Here is a 13,974-nt window from a genome sequence, read left to right as displayed (position 1 = left end):
CTTCCTGGCTTATGTTATAAACTGCTATGCGATACCAGCTCTCATAAGCCATTATCACCTTCTGCTGAGCAGAGTTTGCAGTGATGACTGCAATTATTTTGATGGGCTAACTGGGCTGCCCAGGCATTTGCAGACTGTATCCTGCTAGTTGTGAATTTCAGAGTAGAATAAAGTGCTTTTTTCTATGCTAACCCCAGGTGTTGTGAGAGGTTACAACAAATCTATGCCTTCTCCAGGAAAATAGGTTTAAGGCCAAGAGATGAATTTCCAAAGGAACCACAATTTCGGAGTTCAAGGACCTGAACTTCTGTCTCCCAGATTAAGCCCTAGTGCCTTGGCCACTGATTCTGTGCATTAACGCACTAGTGATAGGAAGCATCTGCAGGTTTAAGAGATGTGCATCTATACATCATGTAGGCATTTAGACATATATCCTTCTACTCTGGCAGTAATTGGAGCTTAAAACTTTACAGGCTGGCTGGAACCAAACACAAAAGGAATTACGTTGCTGCTCAGTTCGCTCCACACATACCTCATCAGTTAACGTCCTCTTTCCCATAAGCTCTTCATCAGAGTCATCTGATCCTACAGACAGAGAAAAGGAAAATGCTTTTCTGACAATTTTAAGTGCAAGATAGGAAGCAGCAGTTCCATTTGCACAACTTAACAATCTAACTACATAAACCATCCTTAGGTAAAAGCAGGAAGTTCTAGGCATTTACTGTGTGCTCACTGGTTAGAACAAGGGTCATCAAATAGTCAGACTGGCTTTCTTTTGGGGTGCACCTGTACCTGCCCATTGCCACAGGAGGCAGCCCTCTTGATTTCTGCATGGAGTACCTGTCTGTGAATGCTGCGTGCCTGGGAGCAGGCAAGCTCAGAACAGAGATTCATGCAGAGCAACAGCCTCCTTGGCAGGGTGGATGATTCTGCAGCATCTCTATATCAGGACTGACTGAATGATCCCATCCCTCCTGTTGCAGATGCATTAACTTGTTAACTCTTTTCAGTAAGAGAGAATTTAAAGAATCTGATGATGTCCACATGGGCAGTTTTATACAGATTTTTGCAGTTCACAGCAGAGAAGCCACCATCCTGCAGCTCTCCTGGCCGATCTACTCACATTCATAAGCTGTGAGTGCAAATGTGGGAGCAGGTTCCCCATGCCCAGCCCTGGTGACTGACTGACTCTCATACACAGCTTTGCTAGTATGTCCCACAAGAAGCATCAATTACCTGCAACAGATTCTGGAGGGGAGTAAAACTGGCCATCTGAGACTGCCCCTGAATAAAGGGAGGGTCCACATGCCACAGCAGCCTGGGCTGCCAAGTACCCTGGAAAAAGAAGAGGAGGAAGTTTGACTTATTTCTCATCTTTCTCATAGGAAAGTTCAATAAAGGGCAACATTACCCAAGATGAAAAGAATCAGTCATCTCAGAAATTCTACTTCCTTTCATGAACTGGGGGCGACAGCAACTTCACTGAAGCCCAAAAGAAAGTCCAACTTGATCAGTAATTCAGACAGAAATATCAGAGAAGCTTGAACAGAGGCACAAGGATTGGTAAAAGAACAAAGTTGTCATTCGTGTGAATCTCTGGTAACTGGGAGAGAACATGAGATGCCTTGGTAACAGAATAGATAGCCCTGTTGCCTCTTGCATTCTCATTATGCTACAAACCTCAGCCTTCCTAAAAACAAGTTTCTAGCCCTTATGAACACAGAATAATGCTTAGAAATATCATCAGGATTTCATCATGCCATGAACCCATTCTGCATTTCAAGTTACCACAAGCACAGAAGCAAGGTCATAAAAATTTAACTACTGCATATAAATACACTCTATTAACTTATGATGAGCTTGGACATTTTGTTGCACAAGTCAGCCCCTTGCAGTTTAGCACAGAAAGGCAGACTTAGCTACCTCCCATGCAGGAGAGAGATAAGTTGCTTTCCTCAGTCCTTCAGCTCGAAAGAACACATTTTATCTTTGTAGAGACGCATGTCCTCCTTGCCTATCATATCTAAAAAGCAATTAATGGTCTAATGCAATAGAAAGCTTTTCTCCTCCAAGCAATCCAGAGTGCGTTCCCACTCCAACCATGGCATTAATATGTTTGTTCAGTTCTGTTATCTTTAAAATCCTTTTTTCAGAATAATAACTAAAAAGGATTCCTCCTCTAGGTAACCCACTTTTCAGTTTGTTCCCCTTATAGAAAAACATGTTCTACATGGCACCAGACTGCAGATCCTAAGAAACCCACTGTATATACAGGAGGGTGTTACCTTGACCCTCTTCAGGTTCCCTGCCTTTAGAGACCCCCCCCCCCCACAACATGTGGGGCACTGGACTAGCAAGGCTATTCATGCCAGATCTTTTTGGAGGGGCAGAGCAGGATTTGACTCAGTTCAGACATTCACACTCAATACAGACTTACATTTTTCCTCCTCAGTCTCTTGGGGTAAGACCTTAAAATCCAGAAACCATGTTTCAAGCCAGGCCAGGACAAAGGAAACGATGGGTAGAAGGTAGCCAAAGGCTCCTTTGTTTAGCAGCTGTTAGAGGGGGGAAAAAGAGGGGGGAAAGAACAGATTCAATTACATATAGGAGGTCAGTTAATATAGATTAGACACTCTTTAAATAATGTAACCACCCCTTTATACCTCCAAAGCTATGCGTAGCATTGTTTTAGTGCTGCATTTTTTAAAATCATTTGGATTGTAATTAAACTAACTAAGTTTAGGGAATTCCAAGTTTTTTGGAAGGTGACCACAAAAATGAAAGAAAGTCTGACCCCGGCCCCAGCCACTTGTTATCAGCTACTCACATCAGAGAAGATAACTTTCACTATTAAGAAGCCACTGGACACCAGTGTAGTGATCTAGAGTAGGGGAACAGTTGGAGAAGAGAAAAAAATCATGAAAATACAAAACCAGAGCCATCTCTTTAACAGATTTGATTAAACTTATCTACTAATGGTCCATGGATGAATTTCAGTTGTTGAGACCCGAGGATGTGGACAAGGTGCTTGGTTCTGTCCGATTCACAATGCGCCTTCTTGACACTTGCCCATCCTGGCTGACTGGGAGATCCGAAGGGGCTCCGCCCTGGTCCCAGGAGGCTGTCAACGCCTCACTAAGAGAGGGAGTGCTCCCTGCCCCATTAAAGGAGGCAGTAGCGAGACCACTCCAAAAAAGGCCAGGCCTGGATCCAGGGTTACTGGATAAATACCGGCCCATTGTTAATATTCTGTTTTGGGGCAAGGTGTTGGAGCAGGTGGTGGCCAGGCAGCTGCAGGCACTCTTGGAAGATATGGATTATCTGGATCCATTTCAATTGGGCTTTAGGCCTGGGTTTGGAATGGAGACGGCACTGGTCACCCTGTGTGATGACCTGTGCAAGGAGAGGAAAAGGAGGAGTGCGACCCTGTTGGGTGGCCTTCGACAACATCAACCATGGAGTCCTCCTTGACAGCTTGTCCAGGGTTGGGGTTGGAAGTACTGCTTTGTGGTGGTTCCACTCCTCCCTGGCTGGCTGGGTCCAGAAGGTAGTCCTGGGGGACAGGTGCTCTGTGGTACCACAGGGCTCAGTGCCGTCCCCCATGTTCTTGAACATCTATATGAAGCCACTGGGAGAGGTCCTTTGGAGGTTTGGGCTGAAGACTCAGCAATATGCTGATGATACTCTGCTCTTCCTCTCTTTTACATCTCACCCAGGTGAGGCTGTCGCTGTCCTGAACCAGGGTCTGAGCTTGATAATGGACTGGATGAGGGTCCATAAACTGAGGCTCAATCCTGACAAGATGGAGGTGCTGCTTGCAGTGGTGGTCATCTGACAAGTTAGAGGGGCATTGCCCTGTCTTTGATGGGGTTGCACTCCCCCTAAGGGACAGGGTCTGCAGTCTGGGGGTGCTCCTGGACCTGGGTTTTTCCCTGGAATATCAGGTGATCTTGGTGTCTAGGGGTGCTTTCCTCCAGCTTCGTCCCTACCTGGACAGACAGAGCCTGAAAACAGTCACCGTGCACTGGTAACATCCAAAACAGATTATTACAATGCATTGTATGTGGGGCTGCTCTTGAAGATGGTCTGGCAATTACAACTGGTACAGAATAGGGCTCCTCATTTGGTGATGGGAGCCCCTAGAGTGGCCCACCTAACACCTAAAGATCTCCACTGGTTACCAGTTGTGGCCCAGGCCCAATTCAAGGTGCTTGTGCTGACATATAAAGCCCTAAACAGCTTAGGCCCTGGTTATCTTAAGGAGCACCTGCAATCATATTTGCCTACCCAACCTTTGAGATCTACGCAGGGGGCCCTCCTGTGAGCCATCCCTTAGTGAGGTGAGAGGGAAGGCTGCTAGGAGGAGGGCCTTTTCTGCAGCTGCTCCCTGTATCTGGAATGCTCTCCCCAAGGAGATTCGTCTGGCGCCTTCCTTATATTCTTTTAAGCACTAGACAAAGACCTTCCTTTAAAAAAAAACATTTTAATAGTTAATGCAAGTTGACCTTTGCTTTGTATTTTTGCCTGTATTTTATTGATATTCTATGTTTAATATGTTGCGGTTTTTTTTAATTGTGTTTTATCTTGTGATTGTGAGCTGCCCTAGTGTGTAGCGTACAAATGTTATGAATGAATGAATGAATGAATGATAAATTTTAGCTTCTTACCGCTATAACCCACCAGTGGCGGAGCCTAAGAACAGCATATCCAAGGAGCAGCACTGAGAACCGGAAAAAGGCTAATAACTTATAAAAAGGAACACACAAGATATTTATAAACAGGCAATAATGAAGTTCTCATAGACAGAAATACACTAAAATTATGCATGAATCAACTAGACTGGCACAAGAGCATCCACGTTTTGAGTTTCTCAGGACCTTTAGTCAGGTAGAGACTGAATTCTGCGCAGCGCAGGTGCTTGCATTCTTTTATGCGTAGCTGCACTGATTTCATTCCCACCACCAAAAAAGGTTTTCTCCTAGCTATTATAGCAAGTTACTTTTCAGCAGAAAACTTACGAATATGTCAAAAAAGGATGTTTGAAAACTGTAGCTGATAATTTCTTCCTTTAAATTGTCCTGGATACCTTTCCCAATCTGTAGGTAAGCAAGAGACAGATAAAATAATTAAGACATAGCAAGGGTTTGGTTACTAAACAAAGGCTAAAGGCTTGCTTGGGACTTTGCAATGGAGTATGTCAAACGGTGACCCAGAGGGATCAGTGAAGCCTCCTCCTATTCTATCCCCTTCTCCTAGGCCAGACTTTCCCAGTGCCCTCCAAATGTGCTGAACTACTACTCCCATCCGTCTCAGCCAGCATGGTCAATCCAGTCGGGAAACACTGGACAAGGGCAAAGGTGGACAGCACCTGAGGGGTGAAGCAGAAGAAGTGGGACTTCACAGGTGCCCATGCAAAATTACAGCAGCCAAAAAGGAGGCATTCGACACGTGGAGTAAGTGTGCTTATTCCAAGCAAGCTCTAGAGCAGCGCTAGATATATGTGCAGTTCCCTATCAAAGAAGCAGTGGTTTGCAGGCCGTGCAAGGTGAACCTTCCTTTGGAAAAACCCTTGGCATGTGTTGCTGTGTCTGGGCTTGTCGCACCACAGGGATGGCAAATACTGTCGTGAGCGCTGGTGTATGATTTCATCTGCTGGGTACTGTAAATGGCAGGATGGAATGAAGTTGCAGAGGCGTTCTGCCTTCATAATACAAGGGGTAGCTCCTTCCATTCTTGGCTACGCCGTGGTCTTGGCTGGCCTGCTTATGAGAGCCAAGAGTATTGTCATGTTTGAGTTTAGGAAGGAATCTTCTTTGTCTAGGGTCAGATTAGCCCCTCCCTGTAGTGCGTAGGCTGGGTCATTCACGCGAGTCATCCACTCTCCTGCCACCTGTCTGTACTTTGTAAGGTGAAGTCCAGCACTAAAATGACTCTAGGAAATGAGTCACTGTTGATGTGGGTTTAATGGCTTCCTGGGATTAACAGCTTCCTAACACAGTCTGCTCTACATGGTTGAGGCTGAAATGAAATGATAGTAAGACAAAGAACAGCCAATAAAGCAAGAGTTTTTCCACTTCTCTGCTGACCTAAGTTGAGCAAAAAGGCCAACAAGGACTGGTAACTGGCAGACTCTGTGTGCGTGTTGCTGATGGCCGGCAGGAGATGGGGATCCACAGTAGCATCACCCTGTCTAAGACTCTGCTCAGGAAGCAGTCCTCTGTAGGCATGTCTGGGGTCTGTGCTGCACTTAATTGCTACCTTGCTTGTTTTGGCAATCCTGAGGCAAGCAGACAGCCCTATGCACAGAGAACAGTTCCCCAACTCACGTTCAGTTCAATTATCCAGAGGAGTGAGATGAAGAGAAGGTCGAAGGTCACAAAGAGGCAGAACGTCCGCCGCACATCCGAAATGACTCTCCTCCTCTCCCGTAAGTAACAGAGGGTGGACAAGCCCTGACTGTGCGAAAGTGAGGAAGCAATGGCAGGAAGGCTCTGTTCCAGGTCACTGTTGTGGAAGCCCCACAGCTTGCTCATTCTCAGAGAGAATGGTGGAATGGCTGGCCCTTGTGTCCCAGTGTGTCATCCGTGACCTTGTTAATGACGCATCTGTTTGGGATTGTGGGAGGGGGAAAACAAAGAATGAGAACAGAGCTAAAATCTTCTAGACATTTACAACTATTCTTCCCTCTAGGGAGGCTGAAGGCAGCATATATGAAGGATATACTATTTTATCCCCTAAAGCCACAAGAAATAGAGCAGGCTAATACAGATACAGGGAACATATGGTCTTACAGTCATTGCTGGGCTGCAGTGATGAGAAACTATGTGTCACCCTTCTCCTACTGCTGCAATTGTAAGAGGCATCCCATCTGTTTTGGTATGCCCCAAACCCAGTGCAATCTATTTAGGGAAGACCAGCATTTAGTACAAGTCATCAAATAGACGTGATCATATAGCGAGATCAGGGAAGTCAAATCCACCCTCTTTACTCAAAAGTTATACCCATTAAAAATATTTGTAGTGCAGTGAGTCCCACAGGATTTAATGGAATAAAGCATTAAGCTTTTAAAGCTATTTGCAGGATAGAAATAGAGGAATACCCCATAAAACACAGACATTTACATTTATTTTACATTATATTTTATTTATTTTCAGTGTATTTACCCTCCCTCCGTAAGATGTCCAACTATCAATCAGGGATGTGCAAGGAATCCGTTTCATGCGGAAAATCCACCAGATTCCCTGGTTTTGGCTTCCCAGACTTCAGTCTATTTTGCAATAGCCCAGGGTCCAAGTCCCTAGTGAGCACACCCGGGGTCACAGGAATTGTCCCATGCACTATACAATCAGCACTCTTCTTCCACACCCACTGGTGGCAGTAGCAGACACGGAAGAAGGCTGGACTGTGAGAATGGAGGCTGGGGAAGGTTGTGGGCTTCATGATCATTTCTGAACACTCTCTTAGTTTGACAGGTCCAGGCTGAGCATGAGAAGAAGGCCTTGGATTCTGGAGGGACAGATTCCGGAAGGGTTCATCCCAACCCTACTCTCAACTCAAAAACCTCATTAATCAGCTTAGTTAAATTTATCTTCATCATCTGGGACATATCACCAGGGACAAGTATTTCCAAAATACATAAAAAACTCAGGGCAAAGTCTGAATTGCCAGTTAACTAGCACATTATGGGGTATAGCATCTTCAATAGATATCAGTTCAAACTCTGACTACTTAATACAGTATTTTTTTATTTATTAGATTTCTAACCTGCCCCCTTAGCCATCCAGCTCCCTGAGTAGGTTACAACAACAAAAATACAATATAAAATACACTATAAAACAGTGATTACAAATAATAAGCCAGATAAACACCCAAAATTATTAATCATTTGCATAATAGATAAGGACTGTAATAGATGTGTGGAGTTCCAAGATAAACAGTAGAAGATCATCTGCATAAAGAGAAGTTTTAAATTCTATATCATTACGTATCCATGAGCGTTAACATTTTGTTGGCTACCGCATGCCGGGGTTCCAAACATATATAAAATATCAGTGGAGATACATGCTATTTTCCCCTTTTTCCACTGTTATAATTTGAGTTTTGGCTTTGAAATTCACAATAAAAATAAGTAATGGTAATGACTGGTGTCTGAATGTTTAAATGGTTGTATATACAAAGTAGTTTAGGTTCTTAAAGCAAGGGAGAAAGGACCTGTGTAAGAGGTTCTATAGCAAAACTGAGTGCAAAGAGCTCACTCCGATTGTTGCTTTGCCTTTATTTTCTTCTGGATAACAGCTGAGCCATATACCATCCAAGAAAGAGCAAACAAAGGGGAAGGAGAATGACACCAAGGACTTCAGCAAGATCTTGAACACCATACATGGGTAAGGCTTTGGGAGGGCCACCAGCTGCACAGAAATACTGAGAGCCCGTCATACTTTCAGATGCGTCACGTTTCACCTTTGTTCCACAGACACTTGGGGTGAATTAAAAGCAAGTATGAAAATGCTGGCCTACTGCACCCTAGCTTCTGTTATTTGAAGCCCAGATGGGAGTTGAGAGTATTGCGTCCCACTTCCCATTAGCTGCAACTGTTGTATCAGATGGTGATTCACAAACTTGGAAAGAACCAAAGGTCATCTAATCCAACTCCCTGCCCAAAGGCAGCAGGGCTGGAAGAAGTATTTGCAATAACTAGACACCAACAGCCGATAACACAGGTGGCCAAACAAGCCCCCTCCCTATTTCTAGCAGCTCTGGACAAGTCCTGCCGCCCACTCTTCCCAGACCAAATTGTGAAATTCAAACCAAAGGGTTTCAAAACCAAAAAGTGATCCTTATTTCATCTTCCTGAAGCCCCTCTCTGTGGCAATAATAGAGAGGCAAGGATTTCAGCGCTGTGACTACAAGTTTCCAAAAAGCATTTCACCTCTGGAAAACTAGTCTCCCTAATTTAGAATATGCAAATACATACTTGCATTTCTAAGTGGTGGCTTTTGCCTGTGGAACACATGCCAGCAGCATTTGGGAGAGGATTAGACCCTCCTTCTGGGTGTTTTCCAAGGAAAAGCCACAGTTTATACGTGAGTGCCCTTTCAGAATGGATGCTGTGCATATGCATATCATTCTTGAATTGGTTCCCAAGCAACACACAAGTAGCTCCATGGTAGCATGACTTTCAAGTCACTAAGCTTCATCTGATGGAGGAAAACGTCAGATCACATAACCCAGTACGAACTGGAGCTGTACTTCCTACAGGAGACCAGAGGCCAAAGCATTTCAAACTGAAGTTCAGCCATCTGTGGTTCCTGAATAATACATACTAGCGTCGCTACCCATCCCCTTGCTCAACGCACAAGTTCAAATGTCACCTAAGCAGCTGCCAGATTATCTTTTAGTAAAATTAATCATTATTTCTCCCCTTCTGAGTACGTAAGAGCTTCTTTGGTTCAAAGGCACAAGAATGGGGATCTTTTATAAGAGGCACTAGGTATTCACAAAGAGGAGACAACATGGGCTTATGCATTTTGGTCACCCAAGTTGGGGCTTTCAAGCTCAAGCACCAGATTCAACAAATCAGAAACATTTTTGTATTATTTGTATTACAGATGAATCACAGAGCAAGAGCAAGGGCAACAAAGCTCTCAAAATTTCCTGTAGCACAATACAGATTCCAAAGCAAAATAAAATGGTTGCTATTTCTAAACCAAGTTCAGCTGAGAAAATGGCCCTTTTTGTCTTCAGACTGTATCTCTTCATTTGTCCAGCTGTGCCACTTCAAGCCCTTTTAGTAGCTGCTGCTACCATGAATTGTACCCAGAAGGCATCTGGTAATCAGTGCAGGCCTTTCAAAATAGGTGCAGTATGGTCCCAATACTGTGTACAGAAATATTAATCTGCTTTCCTATTTCCCGTAATGAGAATCTCATATCAGGATTCTTTTTTGCTGTCCCGCATATCATCGGCCAAAGAAATGACATGCAAAATGGGACACATTTGCAAAAGGCCTGCTGGCTGCCTCAAGCATGTGAATCTGAACGGTGATCCTCTCTCTCTCTAACACACACACACACACACACACACACACACACACACACGAGTCATAGTGGCCTACTTCTGAGATGCTAAACATATATTTGGACTGTGCCACTTTTAGAGTGCAGGTGGAGACTCAAATGACTGAAAGTTCTACCATACCAAAATAATGGGGAGGCTTCTAATTAGCTCAATAATGGGGAGGCTTCTAGTGCAACTTAATCTTAATTTTCTAAGTGCAGGAAAAACACTGCGCTAAGATGGGCAGAGTCTAGACATGGTTTTACCACTTCAGTGAAAGCTAGGACTTTGTGTAGGCCTGGAACCTAAACATTTTAATTATTGGACCAAATGGTGTGGTCCTTGCCTCTCCAATCTGATATAACACCATTATTTTGACTACCACCCTATTTTCCCTGACCATCAACCATGCTGGCTGGGGCTGATGGGGAGCACCTAGAGTTGGGAAGATAACCTGGATGTTTAGGTAGTTCTGTAGGTTAAACACAGCCATGTTAGTAGTTTGACTGGATTAAAAAAAGACCCAACTAAGTGAACAATAACTGTAACAAAGCAGCCCTTTGGAGCATTTCAGTTTCTGATGTGCTTGATTGAAAAAGTAACAGAGACTCTGAAATGCCTTGTAAACAGTCAACTCCTAGCAGAACTACCAGTCAGAATAACTCAAGAGAATGGCCATATACAACTCTGAATACCAACTCTTGGCAACAGAAGGCCAACACCTTTATGCCTGGTTCATGAACTCCTACAGACATCTGGGCGGCAAACAGTCTCCTCACATTCCTAAACCAGCTTCTTCCATCCTGCTTCACAGTGAGTGTGTTTAAACCCCAGTATCCACATCAGAGGTTTCGTAATCACTTTTGCTCTGCAGTATCAGCATAGCTAGGGTAAGGGACAGATGGGAAATCTCTGGGAGCCAGACTTGGTCCACAAGCCAAAGGTGTCATATTCCTGGACTTCTGGTCCAGTAAGGCAGTTGCATTCCTAGAATTGGAGGTCTTGGCTCACTTAAAAAACACCCTCTGGAGCCTCTGCTAACAAGAACAGCTGCTCCCTAAACATTTTGTTGAATTCACTAATTGGGATTTCTTGGCCCTGCCTTTTATTCCTCTACCTGAGTCCTTGCATATTGCTGCTTAGATGAAAATCCAATCATTTTAGATTATACTTTATAGGTAATGTTTATAGATTCCAGTTAATAAAACATGAACAGATTGTTATCTTTAGTCAACAGGGTTGCTAGAAGTCCCAGTTCCATGGCTGATGAAAACTGATTTTTTTTCTTCTCAAAATATGAGGGGCACCCTGGTTGCTGTTAACCCAAGACAGAATTGAGTCAAGACTTGGGTAACCACATGCAAATTAAAATGAGCTTTTGTTCAGTGAAGTAAAATTAATAAATCAAGTATCTTTGTGAAGCAGCGTATTATGTCTCAAGCCTCTACCTTGTATTAGAATAATGCCACTGACGGAGCTTGCAGGCAGGTAGGCAGAAACTTATCAAAGGCTGATTCACACAGATGGCAGCACTGGTGAATTTTGTGCATGAGGACTTGGAGTTCCTTCCATTTGTATGGAGAGAAGAGCATATAAGGAAGAGGTGCACACATTTACACACAACAACTAAAATAACAGAGGCCTTTTTTTGTAACTGCCCCGTCACTCTAACCACAGCTGCCATATGTATAGTGCAGGCTGGGCTGACACATGACTTCTTTCCCACAGCTCTGGACCACCAGAAGATCAATGGATCTCCTAATATGGGGGAACATGCTGTCAACACTGGGCAGGTGAGCACTGTTTCTGCTGAAGCAGCTATATAACAAGGAAAATGTCTCACCACAACTTAAATTTTAAGATGTTGAGAACAAGGTCGTATACTTCCTCTCGCATTAATATCCTTCTCCCTACTTCTCCCATTCCTGTGTCTTCAACCTGGTGTCCTCTAGCCATGTCTGGAATTGCTACTTCCATCATCCCCAGTCTGGAAGAGAATGTCGTGCTTGCTGATAATTATGAGCACTGTAGCCCAGCACATGTGCTGGGCACCAGGCTGGGGAAGCTTGCTTTTGTCCTAATATATTTTCAAAGCCTACAGCCAAGATGGCATTTGCATCCATGCTCCATGATGAGAGCTCTATGCCTGAACCTGTTAGCTATTGACTCAGTGCAGAGATTCATGGCAGTGAGCTGATCTATGGAAAATAATCAGCATGGAGTTGCTTCAGCATTCACTGCAGACAGTTCAGACAATTTGATTTGGAACTTATTTTCAGTTAAACACAAGAGGGAACTCACCTGCATTGTTGGGGGAAGATTGGACTAGAGGTCATTAATATAACTTGTCTATGAATGCACCACCTAGCAAGACCTTAGACCACCTTTCTCAATCTGGTGCCCTCCAAATCTTTTAAACGTTGACTTCCACCAGCTCAAGCCAGCATGGGCAATGGTCAGAAATGCTGGGGGTCATGGCCTAAATCATTTGAAGGGCCCGGATACAGGAAGGCTGCTCTAGGCTACAGTTTGCAAGGTTATATTAATACCTACGAACGATGCAAGGCTTTTACACTCCAGGGGTGTCTGGAACTTCCTGGTGGGTAAAAGAGCTGCAAGAAAGACTACAGACAAATGATAAATAGTTCACCCTATCTGGCATAGGGTACTTTGAGTCCCAGAAATTGCTTTCAAGCACTCTGTGACAGAACTTTGCCTTCCAGACCTGAGATTCCAAATGAAGAACTGAATTTTAGCAAATGCGACAGCACTAATGAGGCAAGCTTCCTGATGCAGAGTATTCACACTCTCATTACCAGAACTTGAGGTGGGGGGCATGGGGAGAGGATTTGAACAGTAGTGACATGGCACAAGGAGAGGGTGGGTGTGACACTGTTCTTTGGGGAAAGAAGTAGAAGTATGTAGAGTAAGACTGCTCTACTTTGAGCCAGTGGGTTAAATAACAAAAAGAAAAGGAATAAGAGTGAAACAAAGGGATACGAGTCCAGGACTAGCACAAGTCACAGTCCCTGGCTATTGGAAAGCCCCATTTGCTAATTTCCCCATTCGGAAAACATTTTAGAACATGATTTCAGAAGGGGAATGTCCATCCTTATACCAGGGTGCACAACGACAAAGCAGGAGGAGAAGTGACAACTGCTGTCTTGGGTTGCTATAGAAATGCATATTATTCTTCAGAACTGGAGCAAAAGCTGGGGCGAGATCATTACAGCAAGAAAATTCATAAGGTGCTTTGGCTAAGTGAAACAGCACAGTCTAAAACTCTGTGCTCCAGGCACCATTTGGCTCAAAACCTAGGCTAGATCCTGTTTAATTGTCTGTGTGAAGTGCTTGCCTCCATCCCTATTCACCACAATGGCTAACACGAGATCCGATTACTTAAGCCACTTAAGATGCAACTATGAGTCACAACTCTGGTGAATTAGCTTGTGAAATCTGCTTTGGAAAGATTTTCACTTAATTGGCTAAAAGTTAATTCCCTGGTCTCTCAAAATTCATGGAGGGATGCGCAGTTCAAACACTCATGCACATTCACAAATGATAGCACTGAAAGCAGATCAAGTAATGAACTTAGATCCCTGTAAGAGGTTTCTGGGTTAGGCTTGCTCTCTTGTTTGAAACATCTAGAAAGTCTGAAAGGTGGTGCTTCAAGCTACACATTAGTCTAGGAAGGTCACTTTAGATCAGGTTAGCAAAGAGTAAATCCTTCAGGATTCTCCAGATGAAATTGGGAGAGGGGTGTTGGGATGTCTTGAGGCATTTCATCCATGACATGAGTTACAGTACCTCTTGGTAGAGATAAACTAGTTGGTTGCTGGTACAACTGTGGCACAAAACATGTTTGAGGTTCTATCATCTTGGGCAGGGTCTACATCCAATGGATTGCTTTGAGCAAAC

At 44.0% G+C, this 13,974-nt stretch overlaps 1 protein-coding gene across 2 annotated transcripts in view; it reads right to left on the bottom strand.

Annotated features, from left to right (window-relative positions):
* Positions 1-13,974, bottom strand: part of STARD3 (StAR related lipid transfer domain containing 3) — a 36,520-nt gene that overhangs the window by 15,872 nt on the left and 6,674 nt on the right. Inside the window, exons 2-8 of one of the 2 annotated variants that reach the window (XM_044447018.1) lie at positions 6,327-6,605; positions 5,019-5,096; positions 4,668-4,745; positions 2,828-2,881; positions 2,438-2,555; positions 1,237-1,335; positions 533-585 (exon numbers count right to left, since the gene is read on the bottom strand). In XM_044447018.1, coding sequence (XP_044302953.1) covers positions 533-585; positions 1,237-1,335; positions 2,438-2,555; positions 2,828-2,881; positions 4,668-4,745; positions 5,019-5,096; positions 6,327-6,533 — 687 coding nt within the window. In that variant the 5' untranslated portion in view covers positions 6,534-6,605. The remainder of the gene's footprint in view (positions 1-532; positions 586-1,236; positions 1,336-2,437; positions 2,556-2,827; positions 2,882-4,667; positions 4,746-5,018; positions 5,097-6,326; positions 6,606-13,974) is intronic. The other variant, XM_044447019.1, reaches the window with a different exon arrangement.

The sequence above is a fragment of the Varanus komodoensis genome, unplaced genomic scaffold, assembly GCF_004798865.1.
Source record: "Varanus komodoensis strain SLA01 unplaced genomic scaffold, ASM479886v1 scaffold50, whole genome shotgun sequence".
Lineage (NCBI taxonomy): Eukaryota > Metazoa > Chordata > Lepidosauria > Squamata > Varanidae > Varanus > Varanus komodoensis.
The sequence above is the reverse complement of the archived record's forward strand: the minus strand, read 5'-3'. Positions and strand labels throughout refer to the sequence as shown.